Below are 27480 nucleotides of genomic sequence, written 5' to 3' on the forward strand. Positions count from 1 at the left end.
GATATTCTCCAAACCTACAACACTCTTCGCATTCAATAAAAACGTTACTGACATGCAGGGTGTTGAAAAAAGTGGCCATGATTCAGAAAACCAACTGTACAGGTTTTGGGGTGAGAAGAGACTTAGGATTGCACTTTAGATACCACTTAATTTTGCTGCTTAGAGTAAGATTAGACATTTAGAAGAACAAGTTTAGAAAATACATTTTTTAAAATCAAATTTTACTACCAAATTCATCAGTCCTATCATTTGAGATATAAAATTGCTTATAATAAAAAAATTATGAAGGAAAAGGCAAAAAAAAATCAAGTTTTAATAACTGAATATCATGTTCTGAGCTCAATACTGGGCAGTCTGTGGACACATTCAGAGAATGAAACTGGTAACTGAATTTACAGCATTTCTGAACAATTCAATGCAGGGGTCAGCAAAGTTAAGGGCTGGTGGCTGCTTTCGTATATAAATTTTATTGGAACACAGTCATACCCGTTTGTTTATATATTGTCACGGCTGCTCTCATGCTGCCAGGGCAGAGTTGAGTATTGTGACAGAAACTGGATGGCCCACAAAGCCAAATATATTTACTACCTGACCCTTTACAGAAAACTTTGCTAAGCCCTGTTTTAAAGAAACAAAGCAGGCCTTCCATTCCAAGCCAAAACCCCCAGACTTGCAGGTTTAAAAGACTAGGAGAAATCTGAGATTAAAAAATCTATGTATATATATGTCCGTGACACTAACACCTGAGTACTATTAAATATAGTCTGTGGTTAGAAAGAAAATAAGTTCTTGCAGGCTCCTTGTCTCACACTGGTAATTGTACAGTCAGGCAGAAAATATCACATTCTAGGATTCTACAACACATCTTTTATTTCTTTTTAACATCCCACTATTTCTGACATTGGGATTCATCTCACAATTATTCTCTGAAGAACCTTGTTACTTGGCCTCTCCCAAACTCCACCACCACAAAACTCATACTAAATCCACAGTGTGCCTTACTAGGTAGTACTCTTGTGGCTTTAGAATGAATATTAAGCTCAGAGCAAAACCAAATCAAGAATATGCAGCCCACCCCAACTGCTAGGTCAGGAAAGCAACAGATGGAAAGTGAAGTGCTTTGCAGAATCCTTGACACCAATCTGTAGGAGATGAATGCTCAAACTGAGGAAGGCATCCTTTGAGGAGAGACATATTGTCAAAGGAAAGAAAACTTTACAAGTTTGATTTTAATATGTCCCAGGTTATCAATTCACAAATCAATCCATTAAGGATGAAATGAAAACCAGAAATAATCTATCTTCCCTGAAGCCTGACAAATAAAACCTATTTTCAGCTAAGAGCAAAAGGTAAAAAGAAATGAGATGTGTGAAAAGATAAGAGCCATATCTGCCTCCTTTGAGCCATGAATTAGGAAGTTGAAATTATGGGACTGTTTCCCTTACGTTTGCACAGGGATGCCCTGCACCTTCTTAGTTCCAGAAAGCCTTACCCTGCAGATGTCTACGAGGAAATTCTCAAACAATTTCCACATGTGATTGCTGGTGTAAATCTCCTTCATTTCCACCTCAGTATCCACATAGCAGTGATTCAGGAAGTTAATGTACGCAATTTTAACCTGGAAGATAGAAAGAGGCTTTTCTGAAAAACCAGCTTGGTGTATGTGGAATTGGTTAGCTGCCTCATCTCAAGAGTGAGAAGGATGGACAAATATGGTTATTCCATTTTTCCCTGACACCTTTAATTTCTATGATTTTTTGACAGTCAGAATTCACAATTACAAAATTCAAAAACAAAGCTTTTGGAAGAGAATATTTTCATGACCTCAAGGTAAAGAACGGAACAAAAAAGTTTGACCACAGAAGAGAAGATGGGTAAGTCTGACAACATGAAAATGAGGAATTTCTGTTCATGCAAAGGCACCATTAAAAAGAGTTTAGTGTCATGAGTTGTAGAAGCTGTTTGCAATGCATATCCCAATGAAGAATTCCTACAGATCTGTACATATAAGATGGACCTTCCAAAGAAAAACTAGGCAAAAATTTTGATCTGATATTTTCTTAAAGGAATATAAAATGTCGAAAAAAAGAAAAAACATGGAAAGGAGTTCAACCACATTTAGTAATCAAGGACACAGAAATTAAACCCACTATGAGAAACCACTACACATCCAACAGACTGAAAAAAATAAAATAGAGGGTCTGATAATACCAACAGTTGGCAGGGTTGTGAAGCAACAAGAGCTCTTGGGGGAGGGATGGCTGCTGCAGCAACTATGCTGGAAAACCACTTGGCATTATCAAGTCAAATGGAAGAAATGCATCCCCCATACAACACAGCACTTCCACTTCTAAGTGTACACCCTGGAGAGATGTGTACACACATGTGGGTCAGGACACATGCATTGGTCCTAACAGCCAAAAACTTGAAACCAAAATGAGCATCAACAGAAGTGCAGTCATGTACCACATAGTGACATTTCAGTCAATCACAGGCCGCATATATGACGGTGGTCCCATAAGATTAGTACCATTATACCATATAGTGTGTAGCAGGTTATACCATCTAGGTTTGTGTAAGTACAGTCTATGATGTTTGCACAATGAGAAAATCACCTAACGCCGTAGTTCTCAGAATGTATCCCCATCACTAAGTGATGTATGGCTGTACAGAAAATCTTATTGTGGTACAATGACACAGGGGAATGCTCCAAAACAAAGGATGAATCTTAACACCGTAAAGCTGAACTCTAAGAGGCACGAGACCATAGATAAAGGAAGTTCAAAAACTAGCCAAACTAAATTATATTTCTAAGGGATGTACAAACAAAAGCAACTAAGGGATTACATAAAAGTTAGCTCATGGCTACCTCTAGGAGAGAGCCCTTTGGGGGAGGTTGGGGACTGGGAAAGGACAAGGGGAGGAATTTGTCATATTTCTTAACCTGGGTGGTGGTTACACAGCTTTTCTCTTCATAATTATTCTTATACTATACAATCCAGATTCATGTACTTTTCTATATTTACATTGTATTTCAAATAAAAATGGGTAAAAAATAAGCTATTATACCTCCCTTATCCATAATAAGAGAAATGCCAATTAAAACTACATCAAAATACATTTTCATCTATCTGATATAGAAGAATCCAAAAGTCTGGCAACATATTGTATGAACAAGGCTGTGAGAAAAACGCAATCTTGTTATTTTCTTATTATAATTATCATCTCATTATATTATGATGAGCTTGCTGAACATTAGTGGAGGGCAATTATGGTACATCAGTACAATGGAATTTTATGTAACTATAAAAAAGGAATGTGGACTCTAGGGTCTGATACAAAAAGAAGAATAGTGTACTTAGAATGTCACCTTTTGCATTAAAAAAGCAGGTAGGGGAATAAAGTATATATATTTGTATTTGTTTATATGCAAAACTTTGGAGGACATACAAGAACATAATAAATGATTTTCTGTGGGATGGGGAGGAACAGATGAGGAGATTTTTCATAGTTTACTCCTTTATAGTCTCTGCTATTTGAACTTTTAAGAAGGTGTTAACTTTTTAAAAAGTTAATCTAAAAACATAAGAGTACATGTATTTGATAAATACTACATATGCTATATATAAAAATATATATAGTTTAAAATATAAACTAATAATATATATTTTAAAACATACAACAGTAAAATATACACAGTATGATCCATTTTTTTGTTACTATTCAATATGCACGAACAGGGAAAAAGAAAGCCTGGAAAGATTTATTTCAAAAATCCTACAGGTATTTATTATGAGTGGTGGAATTATAGATTATTTTAATTTTCTTATTGGTTACCTATAGCTCCTACATATTTTCTAACTGTCATTCATTATTTTTGCACTACAAGTTTTCATTTTAAAGAATGAACTTACAGAATAGGTCTTACGTTCGCAAGAACTGTATCTCAATTTACTCTTAATCTCATTTCTGAGAAGTCCACTCTGATCAAATCCTCTTTGCTCAAGAGGATGAATTATGAGTTCCACAGAGCTGACGCACTGCAGCAGTGTTCCCACTCTTCTCAGGGAGACAGAAGGAAAGACTAATATCCCCCCACATTCCCTTAGTGCAAAATCGATAGTCAAGAAAATGTTATTTCAGCCAACTGAAATCTCTCTACACAAAGAGCTGCAGGTCTCAAAACTGTGCCACACCACCACCAGGAAGCCTCCCACCCAGCCGCGGCCCCACATACTATGTGGAAAGACATGAACAGGGCACACCCCATCCTGGGCTCGCTCACCTCGGGGATGCAGTCCTCATGGGTCACCACGCGGACGATGTCATCCAGCGGGAGCAGAGAGTTGCACTTTATCTCTGTGTAGACGTTCTTGCCCTCTGTGCACACAGCCAAGAGCTCGACCAGGTGGATGTGGTACATGAGAGGGCTGTTCTCATCCATCCGGTCCCGTTCCGACCTCATCATCTGGATTAGAGTCTGGAAAGAGGCTCTGTCATTGTAGAACACGAGGACATCCTCTCCTGAATTAACCAGCTATAAAAAGAATAGGGCTTGTTTACACCACATGCTTGCAGGGTGGAGACATCATTAAAAAAATCTCTTTGCAGAGAAAAAGGGGTGTTCTGTTAGTATTTACCTTCCCAAACCAGTCTCACCTATATTACTAAAGTCATCTAGATTTCCTTCACTGATATTACTAAACAGCTAAAAATCTTCAGCAACATCATTTTAATCCACAGATACAGAAATATGACAGTGGTCCTAAAAAACTGTTAGAGGAAGATCAAGTCTGCATACCACCATTCATGTGTCAAGTGAAAATGTAGATTGCAAGCTTAGACTTATATTTCCAAACCTAATAATTAGGCTATGATTTTTCCTTTTAAAAATGTTTCCATCTGGGGCCGGCCCCATGGCTGAGTGGTTAAGTTTGCACGGTCCACTTCGGCGGCCCAGGGTTTCACCAGTTTGGATCCTGGGCACGGACATGGCACTGCTCATTAGGCCATGCTGAGGCGGCATCCCACATGTCACAACTAAAAGGACCCACAACTAAAAATATACAACTGTGTACTGTGGGGATTTGGGGAGAAAAAGCAGGAAAAAAAAAGAAGATTGGCAACAGTTGTTAGCTCAGGTGCCAATCTTTAAAAAAAAAAAGTTTCCATCTTCTTTTTATGCTTTAAAAGTATCCCTCTTAGAACTCTTTCATACACTGCCTTATCTCTTCACAATCACAAATTATCCACTTCTGATTAAGACATGCCCTCTTTTTAACACTCGTCAAATAGTCAAGGCATTCCTAATCATAATTTGTGCCCCGGGACTATAGCTTCTCATAAATCTACTTCAGAATAAATCAATTTCAGCACTGCACGAAACAGAAAAGATCCAAAAAGGGCTGGCACAGAAATCAAAGCAAAGATGGTCGATATGTACTTAATAACAACTAACCTTAACGAACTCTAATGATGCGCCAGATTTCACGAGAAACACTTTAGAGGGCTTACCTAAACTCACTGTGCCTCCAGTTTGTCTGTAAAACTGAAGACAAATATGATACCTAATTCATGGTGGTGTCATGTAGACTACATAAAAGATTATATACAAATTGCTTAAAACAGTGACCAGAGTATGGTAGGCTTCCAATAAATGTTAGCTACTATTGTCATCATTATCTCATTTAATTTGCATACCCGCTCCTTAAGTGAATACTACTGTCCCTTTTTTTTACAGAAATGTATGCTGAGAGTGTGAGAAGTCAAGTAACACATCCCAAATCACATGGGACATGTAAAGTGGTACAGCAGATATTTGCATCCCAGGCTGAGCCAACTCTTTTAATTACACTACATCACCTTCTACTGGAATCCTATATGTAGATGGGATTATAAATTCAAGTGTTAAGTGGATTTACTTAAGTTTTCATTTTTTAAAAAGGTGGAAAGATTAAACTGAGTATATGTAATAGCCAAAGTCACAGGTGTGGCAGAGGGCCTTCCTGGTTGGATTGCATCCACGGGGCAGTGACCCCCCACAGAGAACCAATGGGGACTTTGCCCCAATTCCACTGGCCAGAGTCTTCTCATGAATCATCAAGCAAAAATTTTTCTAGCTACTTAATTATGTGAATAATTAAAGAAAAAGCCATATAATCCACAAGAAGGGAAACTGTTCTGGCTCACTGGGTTCTATCCACATTTAATCTCCATTCACTATATTTTGGTTCATTATTCCTGGGGGTCTTTTTTCGCCCCCTCAGAAGAATCTGGGCCAAACTTCCTTAAAACAAGTAGATTTACTGCTATGAAAAACCAGAACAGACTCTTGCCTATCTCTATAGTTTACGTTCACAAACATGAGATCACGAACACACACATATACAATTACTTTTTGACCCTTCATATGGCTCCAGGAGAGGATGCCAGTTCACACAGATAAGATTCAATAATTTAAAAATTTCTATGGAACACCAGATAAAGGTATATACAAATATATAGTTGTCACCTCAGCCATGACCATGTCTTGGCACTTTTTAATGAATTTCCCTTCCGCCTTGACAATCGTCTGTAAGAACTTTATGTACTGGACGTTTCGACCATGAGTCTCGATGCAGTGGACGAAGTGCTGGACGACTCTCTCATTGATCTCACTGCAGAGCTGGAAATTGTTCATGAAGATGTGCTGCATCGTTACCGCCTCCAGGATCTGGCACAAGAGGGAGGGCAGAAGCACGGGGAAATGGTCAGAAGAAGGCTAGAGGAGATGACAAAGTGAGAAAAAGAAGAGTCCACTAAAAACACAGAGAGAGGGAAGCATTTAACTCCATGAAGACATGTTTCTTCATTCTCACTTCTGTATTGTCTTCTTTAGTAAACTTTTTCCATCATGTATAATACATACACAGAAAAGTAAACAAATCATTAGTATTCAGCTAAATCAATTACAAAGGGAACATCAGCACCCAGATCAAGAAACAAAACAGGCCTCCCTAACGCCCCACCTCCCAATTTAACATCTATTTTGACTTCTATAACCACAGATTCATTTTGCCTGCTCTTGAACCTAGTGCATTTTTTCCATCTGGCTTTTTTTTGTTCAACATTACATTTGCCATGTTGTCATCCACGTTGTTGCATGCGTGTCTTCTGGTAAACCTAATTTACGCATTTCTGTTGGATTTATACCTAAGAGCAGAATTGCTGGGTCCCAGAGTTTAACTATGTCTGGCTTTAGAAGATACTTCTAAACAGCTTTTGAAAGATGTTAACAATTTACATTCTACATTACAGCTATTCCATATCCTTGACAATACTCAGCATTGTCAGTCTCTTAATTTCAGTCGTACCTTGTTATACATATCTTACTTAATTTGCATTTCTCTGATGATTAATCATGTTGAGGACCTTGTCACATTTATTGGCCATTTGGATATCCTCTACTATGGAGTGTCCCATTTTAAAGTTTTTTGCCCCTTTTAAAAACTGGGCTGTCTTTTTCCTGATTGACTTTTCTGTGTTTGTTATATATTCTGGGTATGTATCCTTTGTTGGACATATTTATTGCAAATGTCTTCTCCCACTCTGGTTTGTTTTTACTCACTCTTAATGGTATCATTTGTGAACAGAAGTTCTTAACTTTAAAGAAGTCCAATTTATTGATATTTTCTTTTATGATGAGTGCTCTTTGCATACTTTGTAACACAACTTTGCTTACCATAAGGCCATGAAGACATTCTCATGCTATCTTCTAGAGTTATTGAGTTTTATGTTTGGTGTAATGTAGGGGGCTTTAACTTTTTATCTTTTGCCTTTTCTTTCTCTTAATATGACAAAGAGGGAATATTACCCTACAACGCAGCAGTCCTTTTTGGGAAAGCTCTTGCAATACAAATGAGTGAGTGTACATGTGCACATATGTACAAGGATGTCTTTTGCAACATTGCTTACAAAGCCAAAGGTTAGACATTGCCTAATTGTCTATTAATATAGGAATGATTTTTTAAAAGTTACATTCTGTGGAATGCCATGTGGCTATCAAAACGAAAGAAAACTATAAACCTCTGACATGCAAAGGCAGCCATGATGTGTTAAGTGGAAAACAATGTGTAGAGTGTGCCACGATTTTTTGTTAAAAAATGCACAATATATATTTTAAAAACATATTTAACAAACTAAAATGTAACATGGCTATGTTTTATATGAATATATTACATATTTGTATTAACAAAGAAAAATTTATGCATGATATCAGAACCCCTAACGTGGGGGTTCAGGAGGATGTGGCTGGAGAGTGAGAGTGAGCATTTCTCTATTGCTGAAGTTTGACATAATGAGGAATGTTATTGGGAAAAAATGTGAGTATATTCTACCTTGACCCTATTAACCTCCTACCCCTCCCCTGCCTTCTCCCCCCAAAACATGGGGAGTATCTATGTCCTCCTGAGAGTTGATCAGAATGTTCCCCCTTGGAATGAACGTTGCATTAGAACAGGTCCCAGGGGCCATAACAGCAAAAGAACAAGCAGTTCCTCTTACACTTCCCCACCCTCCTCCTTGCACAGATTTCCAGACAGGCCTCAAGTCTTACCCCCGGGTTGAGAAACAGGTTTATGTGTTTGTGTAGCAAAGCTTGATTCTGCTGGTTGCCTGCACAGAAATTCTGCAGAAATTCATGAGCCAGCCTCATTATCTCCTGCATCTTGGTATCTTCGGCCTGTGTGGGAGGAGACAGACAAAAAACAGGTTGACAACAGGGCTATGCTGCAGACAAGAGAAGGCTGACAAGAGAAAGCACTGATTTCTAGGCCCAAAGACCCGGTGCCATGACACTCCCACCACCTCCTACTAATGCGGGGTCTGGAGGTGTTGGCTGAGGGCCTGCTGTGTGAAAATATTGAGGTACTGCACTTCTCACCCTGAAAACAAGCCAGTAACTTGTTCATAACTCATCGACGAAAATGAATTCTCTCCTACTAACCTTGGGCAGAAACGAAAAGATTTTACTGAGGCAATACAGAGCAATACAGAGCGAAAGTTAAGAGAAAGTCTGTGGGATTCCATTGTGTAGCATTGGCTGGAACTTCTGAACCCCGCACTTCTGAAGACTGGGACTGACAGGGGCCGACTCCACCATGGAGGGGAGTCCACATTTCACCAGCTCTCAGGCTCACCTTTTAACCTATGGAGGCATTAACTTTTGGGGTAGATAGCATGACAGAGTGGAGCTCTCTTTAGATTATCAGTTAGGGCAAATATATCTGCCATGACTCCTTTCCCTGTCACCTCAGGCACATTATTTAACATAAAACTTAGTTTTCCCATCTACAAAATGGGGATAATACCTACCCCAGACATTTCACATGGTTGATCATGTGATTCTCATTTCACATATTAAAAACATACACTCAGTATTTGTAAAGAGTTAGATGCCTTGTGATAAGACAATTACATAAAACCTACTGCCATTTTGCCCAATTCTAAACAAGCAAACATTTAAGGCAGTAGAAACAAAATGAGGATCCCAAAACAGAAATCATCCCTCACATTCATATAGCCCACAATAGTCTTCCTAAGTCTTCTAACATACATCACCTCATTTCAGAGGCCAGAGAGCGTAAGTTAGCAATGCAGGCCCTGAAATAGACTGCCTAGCTCTTCTCCCAGATCCACAACTTCCTAGCTGTGTGACCTTGGGCAAATTACTCAACCTTCCTGAGCCCTGGTTTCCTAATAAATGGAGATAATAAAAGTGCACACTTCATATGGTTGTTAAGAAGATTAAATGAGAAAATTCATGTCAAGTGCTTAGTAATTACTCAAAAAATGTTAGCTATCGGTTCTGATCTAAACCAAGGGTCAGCAAACTTTTTCTTAAAGGGCTAGATAAATACTTTAGGCTTTGTGAGTCAAGAAGCAAAAGAGAGGACATTATGCAGGTGCTTCTATAACCACTAAAAATATAACTATTTAAAAAAGTAACAACCATTCTTAGCTCATATGCTGTACAAAAACAGGTGGTCGGCTGGGTTTGGTCCACGTCTTGGGTTTGCCCACCCTGGTCTAGACAATAACCCTGTGAGCTGGGCCATCCAGGCAAGTGACTGAACCTCTGTGGCCACAGTTTTCTTATCTGAAATGGGGCTCTTAGTAGTAATGCCCATCTCATCTGGGTGTCTTGGGGATTCAAAGAGCTAATGAGCGTAAAGGCCTTAGCCCAGGGGCTGGCACTCTGCCAGCATTGGCAGCGACGCTTCAGCAGGCAGCTCTTCACGCGTAAGTCTCTCTGGCAGTCACTGGTGAACTCAGGAGACCCGAGTCTATGCCCTTGGACTCTAAACATCCCCCAGCCTCAGTCTACTCATCTGTCACCTGGGAACAACACAACTGCCACACTGGGTTTTAGAGGCTTCAATGGATGTTTTCAAAAATACCTTTTTAGGCCACATAGATGCAAAGCACTGTTACCCCACTTCCCTAAATCCTGTCACTATCAACGACAAAGGCTACCATGAAAAATGGGGACAAAGTTTAACTTCTAACAACAGAAAAGATGACTTAGAGCAAAAAAAAAATTTGGATCTGATAGATCCAAATACTTAACCAGATGACAGCATACTAGTAAGGACCTCAAAAGAGAGCAAGTCTCACATTCTCACATGCATTTAGTAATCTGTCGAGCTGAAATTGCTGGAATAGCAATGTAGACGACACTGGTACGGCACAAGCCAGGTGTGGATATAGCCCCCTCTATGGGACCTCCACATACAGACCAAGCCGTCCTATCCAATGTGGCATGAGAGTAAGGGGAGAATAAATGGACTCTTCTTTTTTTCTAGAATCTTCAAATTGGAGAAGGGTTATGGGTGATTTTATTTTTCTGATGCTGTTTGTTTCATGTAAATTACCTAAAATTGCTTTATAGTTACAATCGCCACAGCAGCTTCATTTCTTCACCAACAATATCCAAATGTGAAGGGTTTGGGGGAACCCAGGGACCCGCCACACCCTCGGGGGCATCAGCCGAGTGTGAGGGAGCCGCTCACCTTCTCGTAGGGAATCTGCAGCAGCTCCAGCACCACAGCGTGTGCGCCCATGTTCCGGAGCAGGCGTTGCTGCTGCTTCCTGCTCTTCCTCACAGAGGCGCTCTCTTGAACACAGAGTTTGCTGAGCCGAATCAAAATCTGGTAGAAACAAAGAATCAAAATTTGTGCCCTTGGACCCACATCTCAGCTCTGAGCATTTAACATACAGCCTGTAGATGATAACACTATTTTGTATTATATACTTGAAATTTGCTGAGACTAGATCTTAAGCATTCTCCCCTGAAAGCTAACTATATGAGTGATGGATGTGTTAATTAACTTGATTGTTGCAATCATCTCACAATGTATACATATATCAAATCATCACATTGTACACTCTAAATATCTTAGTTTTGCCAATTATATCTCAATAAACCTGGAAAAAAATTCTTAAAAAAGGAAAGAAAGAAATCAACCTCAAAAAACTAGGAAATACAATTGGAAAAAGCTTGCAGGGGGCAGTGGTGGGCAGTGAGGCAAAAGGGATCACAATACATTAAAAACCTAAAATGAAGGAAATTTTTCTAATATTTGTATCCCTGTTGATTGCATCAAACTAAATCCATGTATGGCTAAGAACATGTCCTCCAGAATAACCAGAGGATTATGGCTTCAACAGCAAGTGGGGTAGTTTCAGACAGATCTTTAACAATGGTATGACTTAGTATTATTGCCAAGGACTTGGGAAGAGTTTGCTCTGGGATAAAAAACAACGCTCCCAACCTCCCAACTTTGAATCACCCATGCAAAGATTTCTAAAGATCCACAGCTCTCACTGGTGGACACTACGTGCCAGTCACCTAGATAAATCCTTGATAATTTTATTGCTTAATCCTTCATTCAATTGTAAACCTTAAGAAGTACAGGTGCTGGCTGCACCTATAAAAGGTGATGAAACAGGACACAGAAATAATAGGTGGGGCTGAGCTGTTTTCAAATCCAGTTCTGACACTGAAACACATGTGCTTAAGCTTTGGGTTCTACTTTCTCCTTGTTAAAACTTCACATGAAGAAAAAAGCTAAAGTGTTTGCACCTTCAACTTGACTATCACAGACCAAAGCTCCTTAGAGAAGCAATAAAGAAGGGAAAAAAAAAAGGCAGGAGGGGGACTTACCTCTTTTACTACCCTGTAGTTGTAGCTGCTGGTGCTTTCATGCTTTTGCGACTTGTTATTCCCTTCCTAGGGATCAAAATGAAAATGAGTGTGGTTTGTACAATTCTTGGCCTCCTTTACAAAAGAATGGAAGTTTTGCAGTATTTTCCAACAGTCGTGCTGGGTTTATGCCCGAGGCATTTACTTGCTCACACTCAACTCCCTTCTGGTTGACAATATTTCACTGATGTGGGAGAGGATGGTGGACCAGGCCACACCTGGAGAACAGGTTCTTTCCCACATGGGTCCACAAGGGAAACCTGTGCTAATTCACTCAACAACAAAGTGTATTCCAAATGCTCCAAGATGGCATGGAGATACAGCTGAACTCTAGTTTGTAGCTTATTTCCTAGGAGAACGGCTGTTACTCTGGCTACATAACAAGCAGATCTCTTGAGAATAAGTCCCATGCATTTACATCTAAAACCAGAGGCGGATGTTCACTTGTTTTGAGGAGCCCATCCACCTCCCCTGGCAGTGTAACTTGTGTTTCACCCACCTCTGTTTTCTTATGTTCGTTTTCACCAGATGCACCATCCATGGCCTCATCGGGGCCCTGCCCTTTGTACACCCAAAGCTCTGACTTTTCCACGATGGATCTCAGTTGATCCAAGTCTTGTTTTATCTGTTTGTAGTTGTCGACATCTTGGCTGGTGACAAGTAGTTGAACCTGAATGAATACAATCCATTAGTGGCACACAACAGCCTCTTGGACACACAACACACACACACAAGGCAAGGTTAGCTACCTGTTTGAAGGCCTGCAGGACCTCCTGCCTCTGACTGAAGTGCCGAAAGAGGAGCTGCAGGGCCCCCGACACCAGGGGTGGGTAGTCGTGCATCGTCAAATGGAGCAGGACTCGGAGGAAGGTTCTGCCGCCATGATCGTCCAAGTCCAGTGGGGTGTTCTCCTCACTAAAGGAGCACATGGGAGGGGAAAGGTCCGATGAACTGCAGACACCCTTCTCTCATGCACCTTGGGCCCAGACACTCCTCAACTAGTTAGATTTCCAACAGGGTAGTCACCTCGGGTGACGTGACTTTTAATTAGCTCCTTTAACAATACAATCTTGTTTTATCTCAACTATATTGTGAAGTGAGGGGACAATCAAGATCTCACAATTGCTCAGTTTTAAACCAAAGTCCCTGCTCTCCCACAGTGACAGGACTGACTTTGCAACCAGACTCCTGACTCGTAGATGAGGGTGTTCTTTTGCTTGGCCCCTTCTGTGGTCTGAGAACGGCACTCCATTGTTTTTCTCCTAAGTTATTAGTTTATTTTTTATTTAAGATGCTGTAACTCAATGCCTACCAAACTAGCTTTGAAGTTTGAAGCTAGTGAACGACTAGCTTTTTTTATTTCCAGTTTGTAGCCAACTGATGCCTTACTCTATACCACGTCCACTGACAATGCACTTGGATGTCGAAGTGGTGTCAAATTGCCATAAACATATCCCAATGCTTATTCGGGGGTTCTCTATTTATCTTGTCACAAACTGGTAGCAAGCAGTTCAGTCTTGCAGACCGCACTTTGAGGAATGTTGCCATGAACCATTACAACTCAGTGTTCTTCACAGTGGGGTTAATCAGCCTATTGTCAGGGGTTATCTCAACATCTATGATAACTTGGCTGTGTGCTATTTAAATAACCAGAAAATTAACAAGTATGCCCTGAATCAAATGGCAGGCCACCACATAACTGGGCACTGCCACTCAACTATTGTGTCAGTAACTGCATTGTGTTTACAATAAAATGAATGCCAAATGGTGAGAACTTCACAGTTGCAGGCCAGCAAGAAAAGGACAGAGAGGGCTTAACATGCAACTGTGTTCATTCTATGTGCTCCAAAGAGGTGTGAGGACGGCTCACTGCTGTTCAATATAAGGAAAGATGAGCCACCACATGGCACACAGAAGTGTCATTATGCTGAACTCAAAATATCCTGTGTATCTTTCAGAAAAACAGCATCTTCCATCATAGTAAATAATGTTGCTAATTTAAATTTCACAGGCTTTATCTTAAGCGTTGAGGTAGACTGTTAACATTGCTGGACGCCAAAAAAGTGGGCCCTCCTGGTATATACACCTTTATGGAGGCTCCTCCCACACTGACCCTGGCCTCAGCCATGTGATTTGCCTTAACCAAAAGGACAAGAGCAACGTGATGCAAGCAGAGGCTTGATTAATGCTTGCACATTATTGGCCTATCCTCTTGGGACCTTTGCACTTAAAGCCAGTCACTAGGCCATAAAGAAGCTCAGTCATGTGCAGAGAGAGAGAGAGGTCCCAGCCTTTCAAGTAACCCACCAAGGAGCAGAAACGTAAGTAAAGCAACTTGGATGTGCCAGCCCCAGGCACCAGTTCACTGCACCCGGACAATAGACTCAACAGTGACCAGCAAGAACCACCAGCTTAGCCCCAGTGAACCCATAGAACTGTGAGAGGCAATACAATTGTTGTTATTTTAATCCATTAAGTGTTTGGAGTAGTTTGTTACACAGTAATAGATAACCAAGTGTGTACCTTATAAGAACTCTGTGCATAGGGTGTTTATACTAAGTTTGTAGGTATTTGAGTTTTATAGGTATTTAAGTCTCATAATAATGTTCTAAGCCAACATTGAGCAATCTGATCTTGTAAAAAGGGATTCATACATTAACCTGACATTAGGGACAATGAAAGAAGAGCATGCGTGTTGCTGTTATTGTTGCATGGCCTCTAAAGAGCTCATGGATAAAAGTATCAGGCTATCAGTAGCAGAAGTACATGATCTTACACCTCACTATTTTGAGCCCTCTCTTTCTTTTGACCCTATTTCCTCACTTAAAAAAAATCTTGTAATGTGTATATTTTGGGAAACCTCCTTAAATCCTTTCTGTTGTAAGCAGGAAACACACAGATACACACACACGAACCCAACTAAGATGGTTCTGACCTGAAAACTAAGAGTTCAAAGAGAGCACTAAACAACCTAAACCCAAAGACTAGACCTTTCCTGGTACAGTGAAGGAAAAGCCTTTGAGAGCTAGAAAAGAACAGCCTTCCAAATTGTAGAACCATCTATAAAATAGAAACTGAAAATATACTTTCCTTCCTCCAAAGATGCCTTCTGCTTGCTCTTCAATGTGTTCAAAGTCAAGAGCACCTAAAAAGTTACAGAACGTAATATCAGATGCAGGACGTTCTCAAAATATGCTGCTGGTGAACTTCCTCTAAATAGCCCTACCCTTGGCCCACGGGTTAACCTCAAGTCTTCCAGAACCATATACTGCAAAGCTCTGAAGCCATATCAACTCAGACCACACTATTCAATGGCTCTGGTACACAGTGTTTCATACGTCTGCTGGCTTTCTACTTCCTGCATGATCCCATGTTATAACAGAGAAATGACCTCATCCCATGGACGCTCAGGCCTCGGTAGGCGGGATTATTCCTACCACCACCCTTGCCTTATCCTTCACACTATTTCCTGGGCAGGGAAAAACTTCCACCAGGAGTAAAAGCTGCTAAGGGACAATAAGTTTTCTTAGAGGGTTTTGTTTTGTTTCTTTTGTGGGTTGTGGCGTTTTTCTGTGGGTTTTTTTGGCATTTCATATAACCACAACAGTAGGACCCTCAGCTGTCTTATGAGGAAGACACTCCAAGATGGAAGGAAACAAGATCTATCCCAGAAGCGATCTGGGCTCTTATAATTATTTCTCTGCCGAAAAAGGATAACTCTCAGGACCTCATTTTAAAATATCATAATCTTCGAAAACATTCCCATTTGACCTTTTTTCTAGAAGGCACCCTTTGGACTCCCAGTTTTCATTAGACCCAGATCCCATTCTATGGCTGAAATCCCATTCTGGAATCACTAACCTGGTACATTACTTGGTCCTTCTTGGCTGCTGTTTCCAGAGGAAGTTTCTGAAGTCTGGGAATTGCTTTCATCAAACTCGCGTTTAAATATACACAGGAGGCAGGAGATCCTATAATCCAACCTCACATTCAAAATAAACTAAAGATTCAAGTGGAAATGGAAACAGATTGGTTATATTAGCATACCACCTGTAACACTTTGCCAAGCCACTGCACTTTACTTGGTGCTGGTATACGCTGCATCAATTACCTTAGGCACTAAGTGAGCCAAATATTTGGCTTAGATTTCAATAGTCACTTTAACAACAGACTTCCATGGGGTATATCAAGTCTGCCCTCAGCACCTTAGCTTCTAGTGTAAACTTCAGCATCCTGGCAATTAATTTAATAACTGCAGCAATAAATCACTACTCCATCCTCTATAAAACATTACTTTATTTCAGTAAGTATTGAATGCCAACACTTGGCCTTAAGAAGAGTGAAGTTGCTTACTTTTTTTTTTTCCCCCTTTTTACTGTGGTAACATTGGTTTATAACATTATATAAATTTCAGGTATACATCATTATATTTCAATTCCTATGTAGATTATAACATGTTCACCACCCAAAGCTGGCTGTTTTTAAGAGAACTGACAGAGAAAAGACAGTGTTTTTACCACTGAAAATTAGCTTAATTCATATTTTCTATTTCTGATTGTTTCCTTTGATTTAGCTGCAAACTCTTAGACTCCCTCTTCTTTCACTTCCTATATTTCCTCATCCTCTACTTCAACACAAAGTCACTTTTCCCATGATTGTTGCTAGAGCCATAAGAAAGATCAACCACCTGGCATTATCTGAGGGCCTTACTGACATTCTCCCTTCTATTCTCCCCTCATCTCTGCCTTGCCCTCTTGGTTACCTTACTTAATCCCAGGGCTATCACCTCTCCCAGTTTGAGACAGATCCTCAGCTTGCTCTCTAAGCTCTTGGCCTATGTCACCTACTGACTGATGGACATCCCATTTGGTGTCTTCCCAGAGCTTTAAACTCAATATTGTACAAAACTAACAATATCAGTCCTGCCTGGGTTCTCTCAACCTCAGGATTATTGGCTCCTCCCTCCTTGATACAGACATCTAATCAGGGACTAAGTCCTGATGGTTCTACCTCCAACACTTCTCATGGATCTCTTCCCCACTGACGCTTACCCCTGCTCATGTCCTCATTATCTCCTGCCTTGGCCATTACAGAATCAGATCTACCATATCCACCTCCCAAACATGCTTATTTTTATGTTAGCCTTCTCCTTGAAAATTCTCAAAGGCTCACTACAGAGTAAAGTCCTAACACTTTAGGCACCCAGAGCTCTCTAGAACATGGCCTGGTCCTCCTCTCCAACCTCATTTCTGACAACTTCCCTTCAACACACTCTGTTTGCCTGCCAAAGAAGAACTGCTTACTGACTGCGTGCCATGATGCCCTGGTTCAAGCTGCTCCATCCACCTGAGAATGTCCCTTTGTTTCTATATGATAAATCCCATCTATGCCTAAATACTCAGATGAAATCCTACCTCCTCTGTAAAACTTGCTCTGGTCCTTACTGAATCGGATCACACAACCCACAACTGCATCTCAGAAGAACACTTTTTTGGTGGTTTAATTTCCATGTGCACACAGCTTCATAGCACCTTATTTTCCTATTAAACTATAAACCTCTAGCGGATATAGCCCCTGTCAGAATCATCTGGGCAATCCTCACAGTGCCCAGCAAAATGCCTCGCATATGGTAGGAGGTCAATTGTAGGGGGTCAATAAGTATTTGTTGAAAGAATAAATCCATCAACCAGTTGTCCTCAGATTACTATAGGGAGTGGACCTCAAGATGCAAACAAGTTTTGCATCACGTCACTTCTGATAAACATTGATGATACTAACATACTTGGGATGCATAAGCAGTAGCTTAAGAAATCCTCTCCTTTTGGTCAGGCACAAATTCAGTAAGGTTTCTGCTTTACTTATGTCATTCTTTACTGTCGTAAGTAAATTACTTTCAGGACTCCCACTGATGCCTTCAAACCATTGGTAAAATGCGATTTCAGACTCAAAAAAGATCTTTAAGTCTATAAACACTTATAAATGTCTACTACATGTTATGGAGTTGAGATTAGGCAGCACGGGATAAAAGAGAAATGTGATAACAGGATGCTTTCCATTAAGGAGATAATTTTGTTGATGAATAAAAATTATCCACATAGAGAGGAAAGAGGAAAACCCAGGTTGTTGGGAGGCTAGGAGGGTTCTCATCACTAAGACCAAGCCCTCTCCCTTAGACTGGCTCCCACCCCCTCTTGCAAGGACTTTGCTCCTACGATTATCCTCTCTCTCCTATGTCAGTAAGTTTTCTCTCTCTACACGATCATTCCCATTCAGCATACAAACTTGCTATAATCTCCCAACTTAAAAAATACTGCAACAAAAACAAAACCTTCCTATTACCAAAAATCACCCTCTAGCCACCTCTCTCCACTTCTCTGTGCATCTTTACAGCAAATCCATTCAAAAGAGTTGCATTTACTACCCCCCACTCATGTTCTCCCATTTATTCTTGAACCCAACCTGTTTCCAAACTTGCCAAGTATGCTCCCACCTCAAGGTCTTTGCATCTGCTGTTCCCTCTGTCTTGGAGACCCTTTTCCTAGATATCCATATACTCGCTTTCTCACTTCATTCAGGTCTCTGATCACATCATCTTACTCGGGAGACCTTCTCTGACAACCCCAGCAAACCCAATATCCCTGGCCCCTACCCGTAATGGGCTCCAAATCATCCTGACCCTCCTTTACACTTTAACATCCTTGGCACTTCTCATTATCCGACCAGAGTATGTACACTTTTTTTAAATATGCGAATGCCTCCTATCAAAATGTAAGCTTTTTAGAAGCAGGAATTTAATTTATTTTGTTCATTGCTGGATGTCCAATGCTTAAAAGTACTTCGCACAGCATCAATAAATATTTGTTGAATGAATGAATCAAAAAGGAGGGAAGGAGGCAGACATCGCAAAGTTAATAGAAACTTGAACTGAGTTATGGACAATAGGCAGAGAATTCAGCTGTACACAGCAGCATAAGTGAGTGAATTCTAAGCAAAGGGAACAGCATGGGTGAAGACACAGAGGCCAAGGATTCCATAGAGCTAAGGTAACCACGGGAAGTTTTGGCATGGCTAGAGGGATAAGAGCACGCTGGGGAGGGAGAGGAGGTGACAGCAGAGGGATGAAGAGGGCCAGTTCAGAAATGGTGCTTGAGGCTGAGCTAAGAATTTACCTCCATTCACTTCCTAGATAGCCTAGGGCTCCATCAAAGCAGAGACACTGGATCTAAATGGTATCCCTATGAAGCACACTCCTGCCCCCTACCTCTGGCTGATGGTTACCTGGAGTATTTCAATGATCTTCAACTTGGTGTCCATGACCATGATGTCCTCCTTCTCTGGCTCTGCCTGCTTCACATTGCCTTCAGGGGCGGCAGCCATAGGAGTCATGGGCAAAAAGCCTCCTCCCCGGAGCACCACCTGGGTCATCAGCTCTCCAACCCCATGGATGGACCGCATGACGTTACTGCCTGGAAAGGGCCAGGACGGACTTCCATCACGACAACATCCCTACAGAGCGCTCTGAGACACCTGACAAGGGGCACAGGCTCTTTGAGACAGATTATTTAACAGGCTCCTGTTCTGATCCATTTTCAAGACCTGAGGAACCTGAAAAGTTTAATACCAAAAATTTGGAGCTTCACGGAGAAGCAGAAAGAGTGTGGGCTTTGAAGTCCCCAAAAGAGCACTTTTGTATATTAATTCACCTACCAAATTTTATTGGTCACCTACTATGTGCTTGTTGCTGTGCACAGAACTAGGGATACAGACGTTAATAAGACACAAATCTGGTGCTGCTACCAAGAGCCACTTGATCTTGGGTACAAGATGTTACCTTTGAGGCTCAGTTTTTCATCTATAAAATGAGAATAAAGCTGCTCAAGGACAGGATTAAATGGTAAAATGAGCAAGACCTAGCAGATAGCAAGAGGTAAGTAAATGTGCTTTATCCATTCAAGCTGCAGAGACCAGTTAAACAATAATCCATTCCTGAGTACCTAATATGTGCCTACTCTGGCTCTAAAAATGAGGAAAAAACAAGCATACAAAGGCAGATTGTCCCATACACAAATTGGAAATAGGATACCCAGATACAAGCCTGGATTTTATTTCATCATAAACTAATACTATCATTGAGGGCCTCATGACACATCAAGAACAATGACAAGACATGTATTTTTGAGACAGGCATTCAGGATATTAGGTGACTTTCAAAAGGTTCAGCAAAATATACACACAGACTCATACTTGAATATAAAGGAAGTATGGCAAATGTTAATCATCATTGACCCTAAGCTGTAGGTATATGGGTGTCCACTGCACTTTTCTTCCAGCTTTTCCCAGCTTTTCTTTACATTTGAAAAAGTCCCTAATGAAAAGTTGGGTAGGAAACGACAGGACATCACACGGTAAAGTATGACAAGAGGAGTAACAGGATAGGCTGGAGAGTGTGTGCTGGATGTGTGGGTAACATAAGGTCTCACTTTTCAGCTTCTCCACATCATTCTCACCTTTATTCTCTTCTCCTTTTGCCATCTTGCTAATGGGGAAGATTGTCGTCACGTGTACACAGTCCAGTATGGCCAGGAGGATTTTGGTTAATCGTAGGAGGTCAGAGAAGTTGTAGAAACCAAAGTAGATGAGATTTCTAGCTAAATTTACAACCTATTGTATTAAAAAAAAAAGCAAGATGGTGTTAAATACACTGTATCCTTCAGTTCTATTGCATGTTGACTAGTTTACAAATGACTGATTCTGATCTTCCTTATGGTAACAGAAGGCATATATTTTGCTTGCAATTTCTGATCAAATTTCATTTTGAAATTTGAAGATAAGAAAAATAAGAAACGAAAACCTGCAAAGCTGCTGATCTGCTTTGATGACTAGATAATAAAAAACTGACCTAACCATTTAGTCTGTGCAGCTTCCCAGAGATAATACAGGGCAAGCCAAGTTATACCCAACAAAGACACAGAGAGCAACACTGTAATCCTCAGAAACATAACTCCTCAAAAGGAAAAGTGGTCTCGAAGAGAGACATTTGACTCAAAGGTAATAAGAATTTATGTCCCTCCAGTGATTAATCTCTGACAGGTCCCAAGCACAGCCTGTTTCTTTCCTGTCATTTTTAATATAAAGTACAGAGTATACGTAATCTTCTAGCGTTTTACACAATTCAATTCACCCTGAGTATTTCTTCTAAGAGCATAACCACATTAAGCCAACTGACTGGTATCAATTCTATTTTATTCTGGAACAAAGCTGAGCTAAATTCCTTTTTCTTACAAAACCAGAACATTGTGATAAAAATCACCATGTACTGAAATATTTTATATTAACCCCATAGGAAAACGACCCATGAAAAGCAGACAGAACTCATAAATCATTTCATCATGAGTTACCTCAAATGTAAGCTTATTTTTCTCCTTATCAGAGAAAGGAAACCTCTGACAAACGACGTCTCTTAAATACTCCTCCACAAATTCCATGGTCTGAGCGAACCTCTCTTTAATTTCATCTTTGGAAGTTCCACTATTATCATAACTAAAAGGAAGGAGGAAAGAAAAGGAAGTCAAATTTCAAGTTCCCTCCGGCGAGGTCTTCCTCACTGCTCAGGCTCAAAAGCTAACACCTCCCTCCCAACACTTCCTATCCCCCCGTTTCCCTACTTTAGTTTTCCTTCCTTAACACCTATCATCAAGATATATTTTAGTGACATATCTTGTTTATTGTCTGTCTTTCCCCACTAGTGCAGAGATAGTTTTCTGGTTTGTTTACTGACATATCCCTTAAGCCTAGCACAGAGCAGACACTTAAATATTTGTTGAATGAAAGAAAGAGATAAACAAGATATAAAAATACAATCATGCATCTCTTATGTTCTTGAGGAAAGAAATAATATTTTCCATCCACTTTATTTTAAGCTCAAAGAAAAAAATAATCTCATCGTTCTTCTCTGATTTAACTAGACTTAACCTGATCATAAGTCGTTTGTCTACTATTACACAGAACATTATAAATAAGAGGTTTTAAACGACACAAGGTCTTGACAGGGAGAAGGAGCCAGGCTCACTCATCGATGGCGATCTCAGAGGGAATCTCGGACCAGAGGCGGGCATATTTCACGGGAGTGACTTGCTCCTGGGGATCTCGGTCCACGTGCATATGAAGCATAAGACGACAGAAGGATGCCCTCAGGTCGTAGGGTAGGTTCTCATCAGACATGCAGCGGAGAATGAGATCTACATCCAGCTGGCCTGATATTTCATTAATGGCGAGGTACTGGCGGTCCAGACACATTCGAGCAAAAAGGTTCAGCTGATACCTGGAGAAGAGAAATGTTACATAAAGCTCACTCTCTAGAAATCATTGAGGATGAACAGAAACTCATAGCAGGATAGTCTAAGTGGCCTCGACTTTCATAGGAGTGATATTTGGCCATCTGAACTTACACATCAACACCCTTAAAGTGCTTTTGTACACCAAACTTCAGCTTTCGTTCCAAGCAGAGACAGGAACAGTTCAAGCTACGCCAACAGTCACACATGCCTATCCTGCTGTTAAAATGATTATGTGACTACTTGATTCCATTTTACCCTTGATGTATTATAAGTGGGGGAAAACTATTAAGCCAAGAATGTTGTCTATTTCTTCACATTAAAGACTAAGTAGGAAATGTTAAAGATATCATTCATACTGCCTTTAATGAGAAATTTTATAATACTTTTAGCATCTTATCTCATATGAGTCTACTCTTGACTTTTACACATTTGTGAAAACCATGGTGTAAAAAGGAGAGGCTCCTCAAAATGTCTTATGCTTTCTTCCTCATCCAATTAGACATGATCTTTGTAACTTCTGGTTGGTGAACTTGGCCAGCGAAGCGCTCTTTCTCATTCATTCTTGGGGAGCAGACTCATCAAGCATTAAACAAGTAAACACACTTATAACGTGAAATAAGAAAGCTATAGCTTCCAAAGAGGCAAATAGTGGCTTCTGATTTAAAGCCCTATTTATTACCAATAACCATGAGTTGAAAATATTCTCAACCTCACCAGATATCAGTGAAATGTAAATTAAAATATGATTCGATTTCATGCTCATAAGAGTAACAAAAATTAAAAAGCATCCCAACATTCAGAGTTAGCAAAGACAAAGAGAAACAAAAGTTCTCATTTACAACTGGTGGGAGTATGCACCAGAGTATCCAATTCAGGATTGCTTAGTAAAGTTTAAAATATGCATTCTCTCCAACTGAATAATTCCACTCCTGGTGTGGAATGGAAACTCTTACACAGGTGCACAAATTTGAACAAGGATGTTTCCTGACATGAAGAACTAAATTACGGCATACAATGAAATCAAAGAGCAAAGAAAATGTGGCACATTAATAAAATAGAATACCATTCAAGTCTAAATTAAAGAAATGGATCTCCCTCCATTAGCATGAATACACTTTAGAAAGAATACTGAATAAATAAGGCAGGTTTCAGAATGGAACTTAAGAGTATGGTACCATCTACATAAAACTTTAAGGACAGATAAATTACTACATATTATTTATGAATGTATACAAATGTAGTAAAATACAAATGCACAGAGTGTGTGGAAGGATACACCCCACGTGAATGAACTGGAGAGACTAGAACACAAGAGGTAACAAAAGGTATGTAACCGCAAAGTTTTATTTATTTTATTAAAAAATGCTGTAAGCACTTTTCCATCATTTCTTCCCTTTGATTCTCAAGTATTTTTTGGCACTCTTCCTTCTGTTCCTTTCCATTCCGTTCCCTTGAGATGGCAGGGCCAGTAGGCCTTAGTGCTAGGACCGAGGAGATACTGGGGATGGAGGAGGCAACCGGCAGAGGCGGAGACTGAGCAAACAGGTAAACATACAGGGGATAAAGCCAGCTGGGCTTCTCATCATCAGAGAACAGAGTTACAAATATAGAAAGGGTGAAGATCAGAATAATCCATGGTGTTGGAATGGAACTGGAAGTACAGATGCAAACTCACGGTTTTTAGCACATATTTGTATAGACATATAGAAGTAGATAGATGTGTGTATGCCTATATAATATAAATATAGATATATGTGTGTACGTACACACAACACATTTCCTAGCTCTATGAGGTTGGTGCTATTATCTCTATATTGCAGATAAAGAAACTGGGGCATAAAGAGGTACATAACTTGACTGAAGTAAAAAAGCTAGTAAGTAGAAAGATCAGGATTTGAACCCAAGCAGTCTGAGCCCACAAAGTTATGACCCCATACCCAGAGGCTGATGCAAGCATTCATCCTTCTTTTGACCCAGCCACGTCCAGATATCAATTTACTATCTAAGTATCGATAAAATCTTACACTCTAAGCTACTAAAATACACATCTGTCTTTTTGCTAGACAATCAGATGACACCTTATGATTCCTTGGAGCAATCAACAAACTAGCAATCAATTCCTAATCGCCACCCTTTTGGAGAACCCCAAACCGAGCTGGACACGACTCCCACTCACCTGTAGTAGCTGAGAACATCTCGGTCTTCCTTTTGACCTTCTTTAGCATCTTGTGCCAGTTCCCTGACACTCTTGCTGCGAATTTCTTTGTTGCTGTCCCTCCAAAATAGCCACACCTCTTCCTCATCTTCTCCTGCCTCCAGAGCATTCTCTCCAGTAGAAACACCTTCAAATTCAAAACGAGAAAGTACCAACCTAGAAAATAAAAGGAAGCAGAATTCACTATGTTTGAAATCCTTGCTAAGCTCTGATCAACTACAACAATGTATTGAACTCTAGCTTCACTTTCAGCAGAAAGACTCACTCAGAAAGCCATTTTGCTTCTCCCACTGGCAGAACCACAAAGAGCCAAAAATTAACTTCTTCATACACTTTAACGGGGTTGTTCTCAACCAGAGTGATTTTGCCCTCCAGGAGACATTTGGCAATGTCTTGGTTGTCCCAAGTAAGTGAGAGGGGTACTACTGACAGCTAGTGGGTAGCAGCCAGGGCTGCTGCTAATCATCCTACAATGCACAGGACAGCCCCCCACAACAAAAATTATTTGGTCCAAGTGTCAAAATGCCAAGGCTGAGAAATCCTGCATTAGCCCAAGCCCCAAATTAAGTTATACCTGAGAAAAAAAAACTACCACTATTTTAGGGCATAATTTAGTGGGTTTTTTTTTTTTTTTTTAACATTGCCCATATTTCTGACACTATACTTATCAGGAAAACTGCTCCCTTTTTGAGAATGAATCACTACTATTACCAAAACTTCTGTGGACCAATAACTACTTTTTGAACAGTGGTAATTCAAACAGCTCTTCCCTGTGCTGACTTAATCTCAACACTGAATTATCTCCTTTCAAATTTAAAATTGATGATCATACTTAGAGAACTTTAAACTCTTAAAATTAAACCAAGTGTATAAAACGCTCCTTGGTGTGAGTTCCCATTACTTTTAAACCTGTATGCACCGTAAGTGACACCATGTGCAGAGGAGGCCACACTAAAAGCAAACCTAATAATTCCCCTAACCAAGACCTTTGCAAGACAAAGATCAAACGCCAGCTAACCTGACTTCAAAGTTTGAAGACACCGAAGAGTTAGGTTTTCTTACTCAGGAGCACAAACATCCACTGAACCACACGTTTCCCACCTACATCCCTTTCTCGTCTTTATCTTAAATTACAAGACCCCCACTCACTTGGTCTCAATCAGGATGTCAGCATTAGTTGGATTCAGCACAGCTTTACATATCAGTTCCTGGGTCACTGGAATCGATTTGTTCATGGACACACACAGGTCAGAGAGGTAATCTAAGAATCTATTGAGAAATGAAAACCAAACAAAACATTTTCTGTAGACAGAGTAGAGGTTTGGCTCTCGGAGCCTGACTCTTCCTCAAGACGACAGAACCAACATTCCTTAACAAAAGAAGTCAGCAACAGTCTAGGTGTTGGTGCCAGTGACTATGGTACCACTAGTTGGCAGACAGAAGAAAGAAAGAAGCAAAAGAGGAAAGATGGCAGTGGATGTAGATGAACTGATAGTAGATGAAGAGGTGATGAGGCGAAAATGAAAAGAAGGAACAACACAAGAAAGAAATTCACATAAGGAAGAATGGTGAAGACGCAGGGTAACCAGAGAGGTTAGGGACAAGGCTCTGATGCTGGACTGTGCGAGTTGGAATGCCGGTTCTGATTTGTATTAGCTATGTTCTGATATGGCCTGTTATTTGGGGAAATTATTTAACCTCACTGTGCTCCAGCTTTCCCATCTATAGAAGGGGAGGATGTGAAATCTCAGAGGATTAAATGAGATAATTCATGCGAAGTGCTTAATTAGCTCACTGCCTGGCACAGGAGAATGCTCATAACGTTAGTTATTTTTATGGGTGGGGGCAGTCATTTTAGAACAACACTATCAGCTCTCCAGAGTGACAGCCTGTGATACCCACATTGTTAACTATTCCCCACGGCACCTGAAATAGTATGGATTTAATCAGAAAGAGAAGAAAAGAGGAAACAGAGTGGGCCGGCAGTGGGGGGGAGATCTGTGTAAATGAAATAGAATTGATAGAAGTCACTAATATATAATAAAAAATTCAAGTAACAATTAAGTTTTCAAAAGACTCTTACTGATGATATTTGTAGGTAGTGTTCTGATAATCAGGGGTGCAAAAAGTGAATGAGCGGTCAACTCTAATTGGTATTTACTGTGCATCTCCTAAGTGCCAGGCACTGCCTATGCATTTACCCTCCTTTAATTTTCCTAACTACACATTTAGCAGGTGAGGAAATTAAAGCTCAGGGGAAAACCAAGGTCTCCTAGCATAAAAACACTAGAGCTAGGACTCCACCCCAGGTCTCATTCCAATACTATGTTCTTTCTACCACTTATCCAAGAGTCTCTCAAGACCTGTCCAACCAAAATCTGTCACTAGCAGCCCCTAAAAAGGAAATCCAGCAAAAAGCACCAAGACCAGCTCAGTGCCTGTATCTTAAATGTGTAGACACCTTCTGCCAATCAACCCCACTTTTGCCTCACCTGGGCTCCCTGTTCTTTCGCACCAGACTGACAAATGTGTCGATCTCCGCAGCGGTGATGTGTTTTTCCAGGAGTTTTCGGTTATTGTGGAGCAGGGCAGTGATCGTGTCTTCAGCCAGCACATCATAGCCAATCTGCTTCTGCATGAAGCCAAACTGCTTGGCTATGTACTCCTTTGAAGGAAGAACAGAGAGG

The 27480-nt window shown here is 40.4% G+C and overlaps 1 protein-coding gene across 3 annotated transcripts in view; it reads right to left on the reverse strand.

Annotated features, from left to right (window-relative positions):
* Positions 1 to 27480, reverse strand: part of ITPR1 (inositol 1,4,5-trisphosphate receptor type 1) — a 317422-nt gene that overhangs the window by 138628 nt on the left and 151314 nt on the right. For all 3 annotated transcript variants that reach the window (XM_046673482.1, XM_046673473.1, XM_046673467.1), the window contains 17 exons: positions 27286 to 27458; positions 25943 to 26062; positions 24755 to 24949; positions 22311 to 22562; positions 21640 to 21781; positions 20749 to 20902; positions 19520 to 19707; positions 16103 to 16241; positions 15332 to 15386; positions 12991 to 13156; positions 12741 to 12911; positions 12203 to 12268; positions 11049 to 11186; positions 8594 to 8719; positions 6512 to 6712; positions 4286 to 4537; positions 1493 to 1618 (listed from right to left, as the gene is read on the reverse strand). In XM_046673482.1, coding sequence (XP_046529438.1) covers positions 1493 to 1618; positions 4286 to 4537; positions 6512 to 6712; positions 8594 to 8719; positions 11049 to 11186; positions 12203 to 12268; positions 12741 to 12911; positions 12991 to 13156; positions 15332 to 15386; positions 16103 to 16241; positions 19520 to 19707; positions 20749 to 20902; positions 21640 to 21781; positions 22311 to 22562; positions 24755 to 24949; positions 25943 to 26062; positions 27286 to 27458 — 2664 coding nt within the window. The remainder of the gene's footprint in view (positions 1 to 1492; positions 1619 to 4285; positions 4538 to 6511; positions 6713 to 8593; positions 8720 to 11048; positions 11187 to 12202; positions 12269 to 12740; positions 12912 to 12990; positions 13157 to 15331; positions 15387 to 16102; positions 16242 to 19519; positions 19708 to 20748; positions 20903 to 21639; positions 21782 to 22310; positions 22563 to 24754; positions 24950 to 25942; positions 26063 to 27285; positions 27459 to 27480) is intronic.

This window comes from Equus quagga, chromosome 1, assembly GCF_021613505.1.
Source record: "Equus quagga isolate Etosha38 chromosome 1, UCLA_HA_Equagga_1.0, whole genome shotgun sequence".
Lineage (NCBI taxonomy): Eukaryota > Metazoa > Chordata > Mammalia > Perissodactyla > Equidae > Equus > Equus quagga.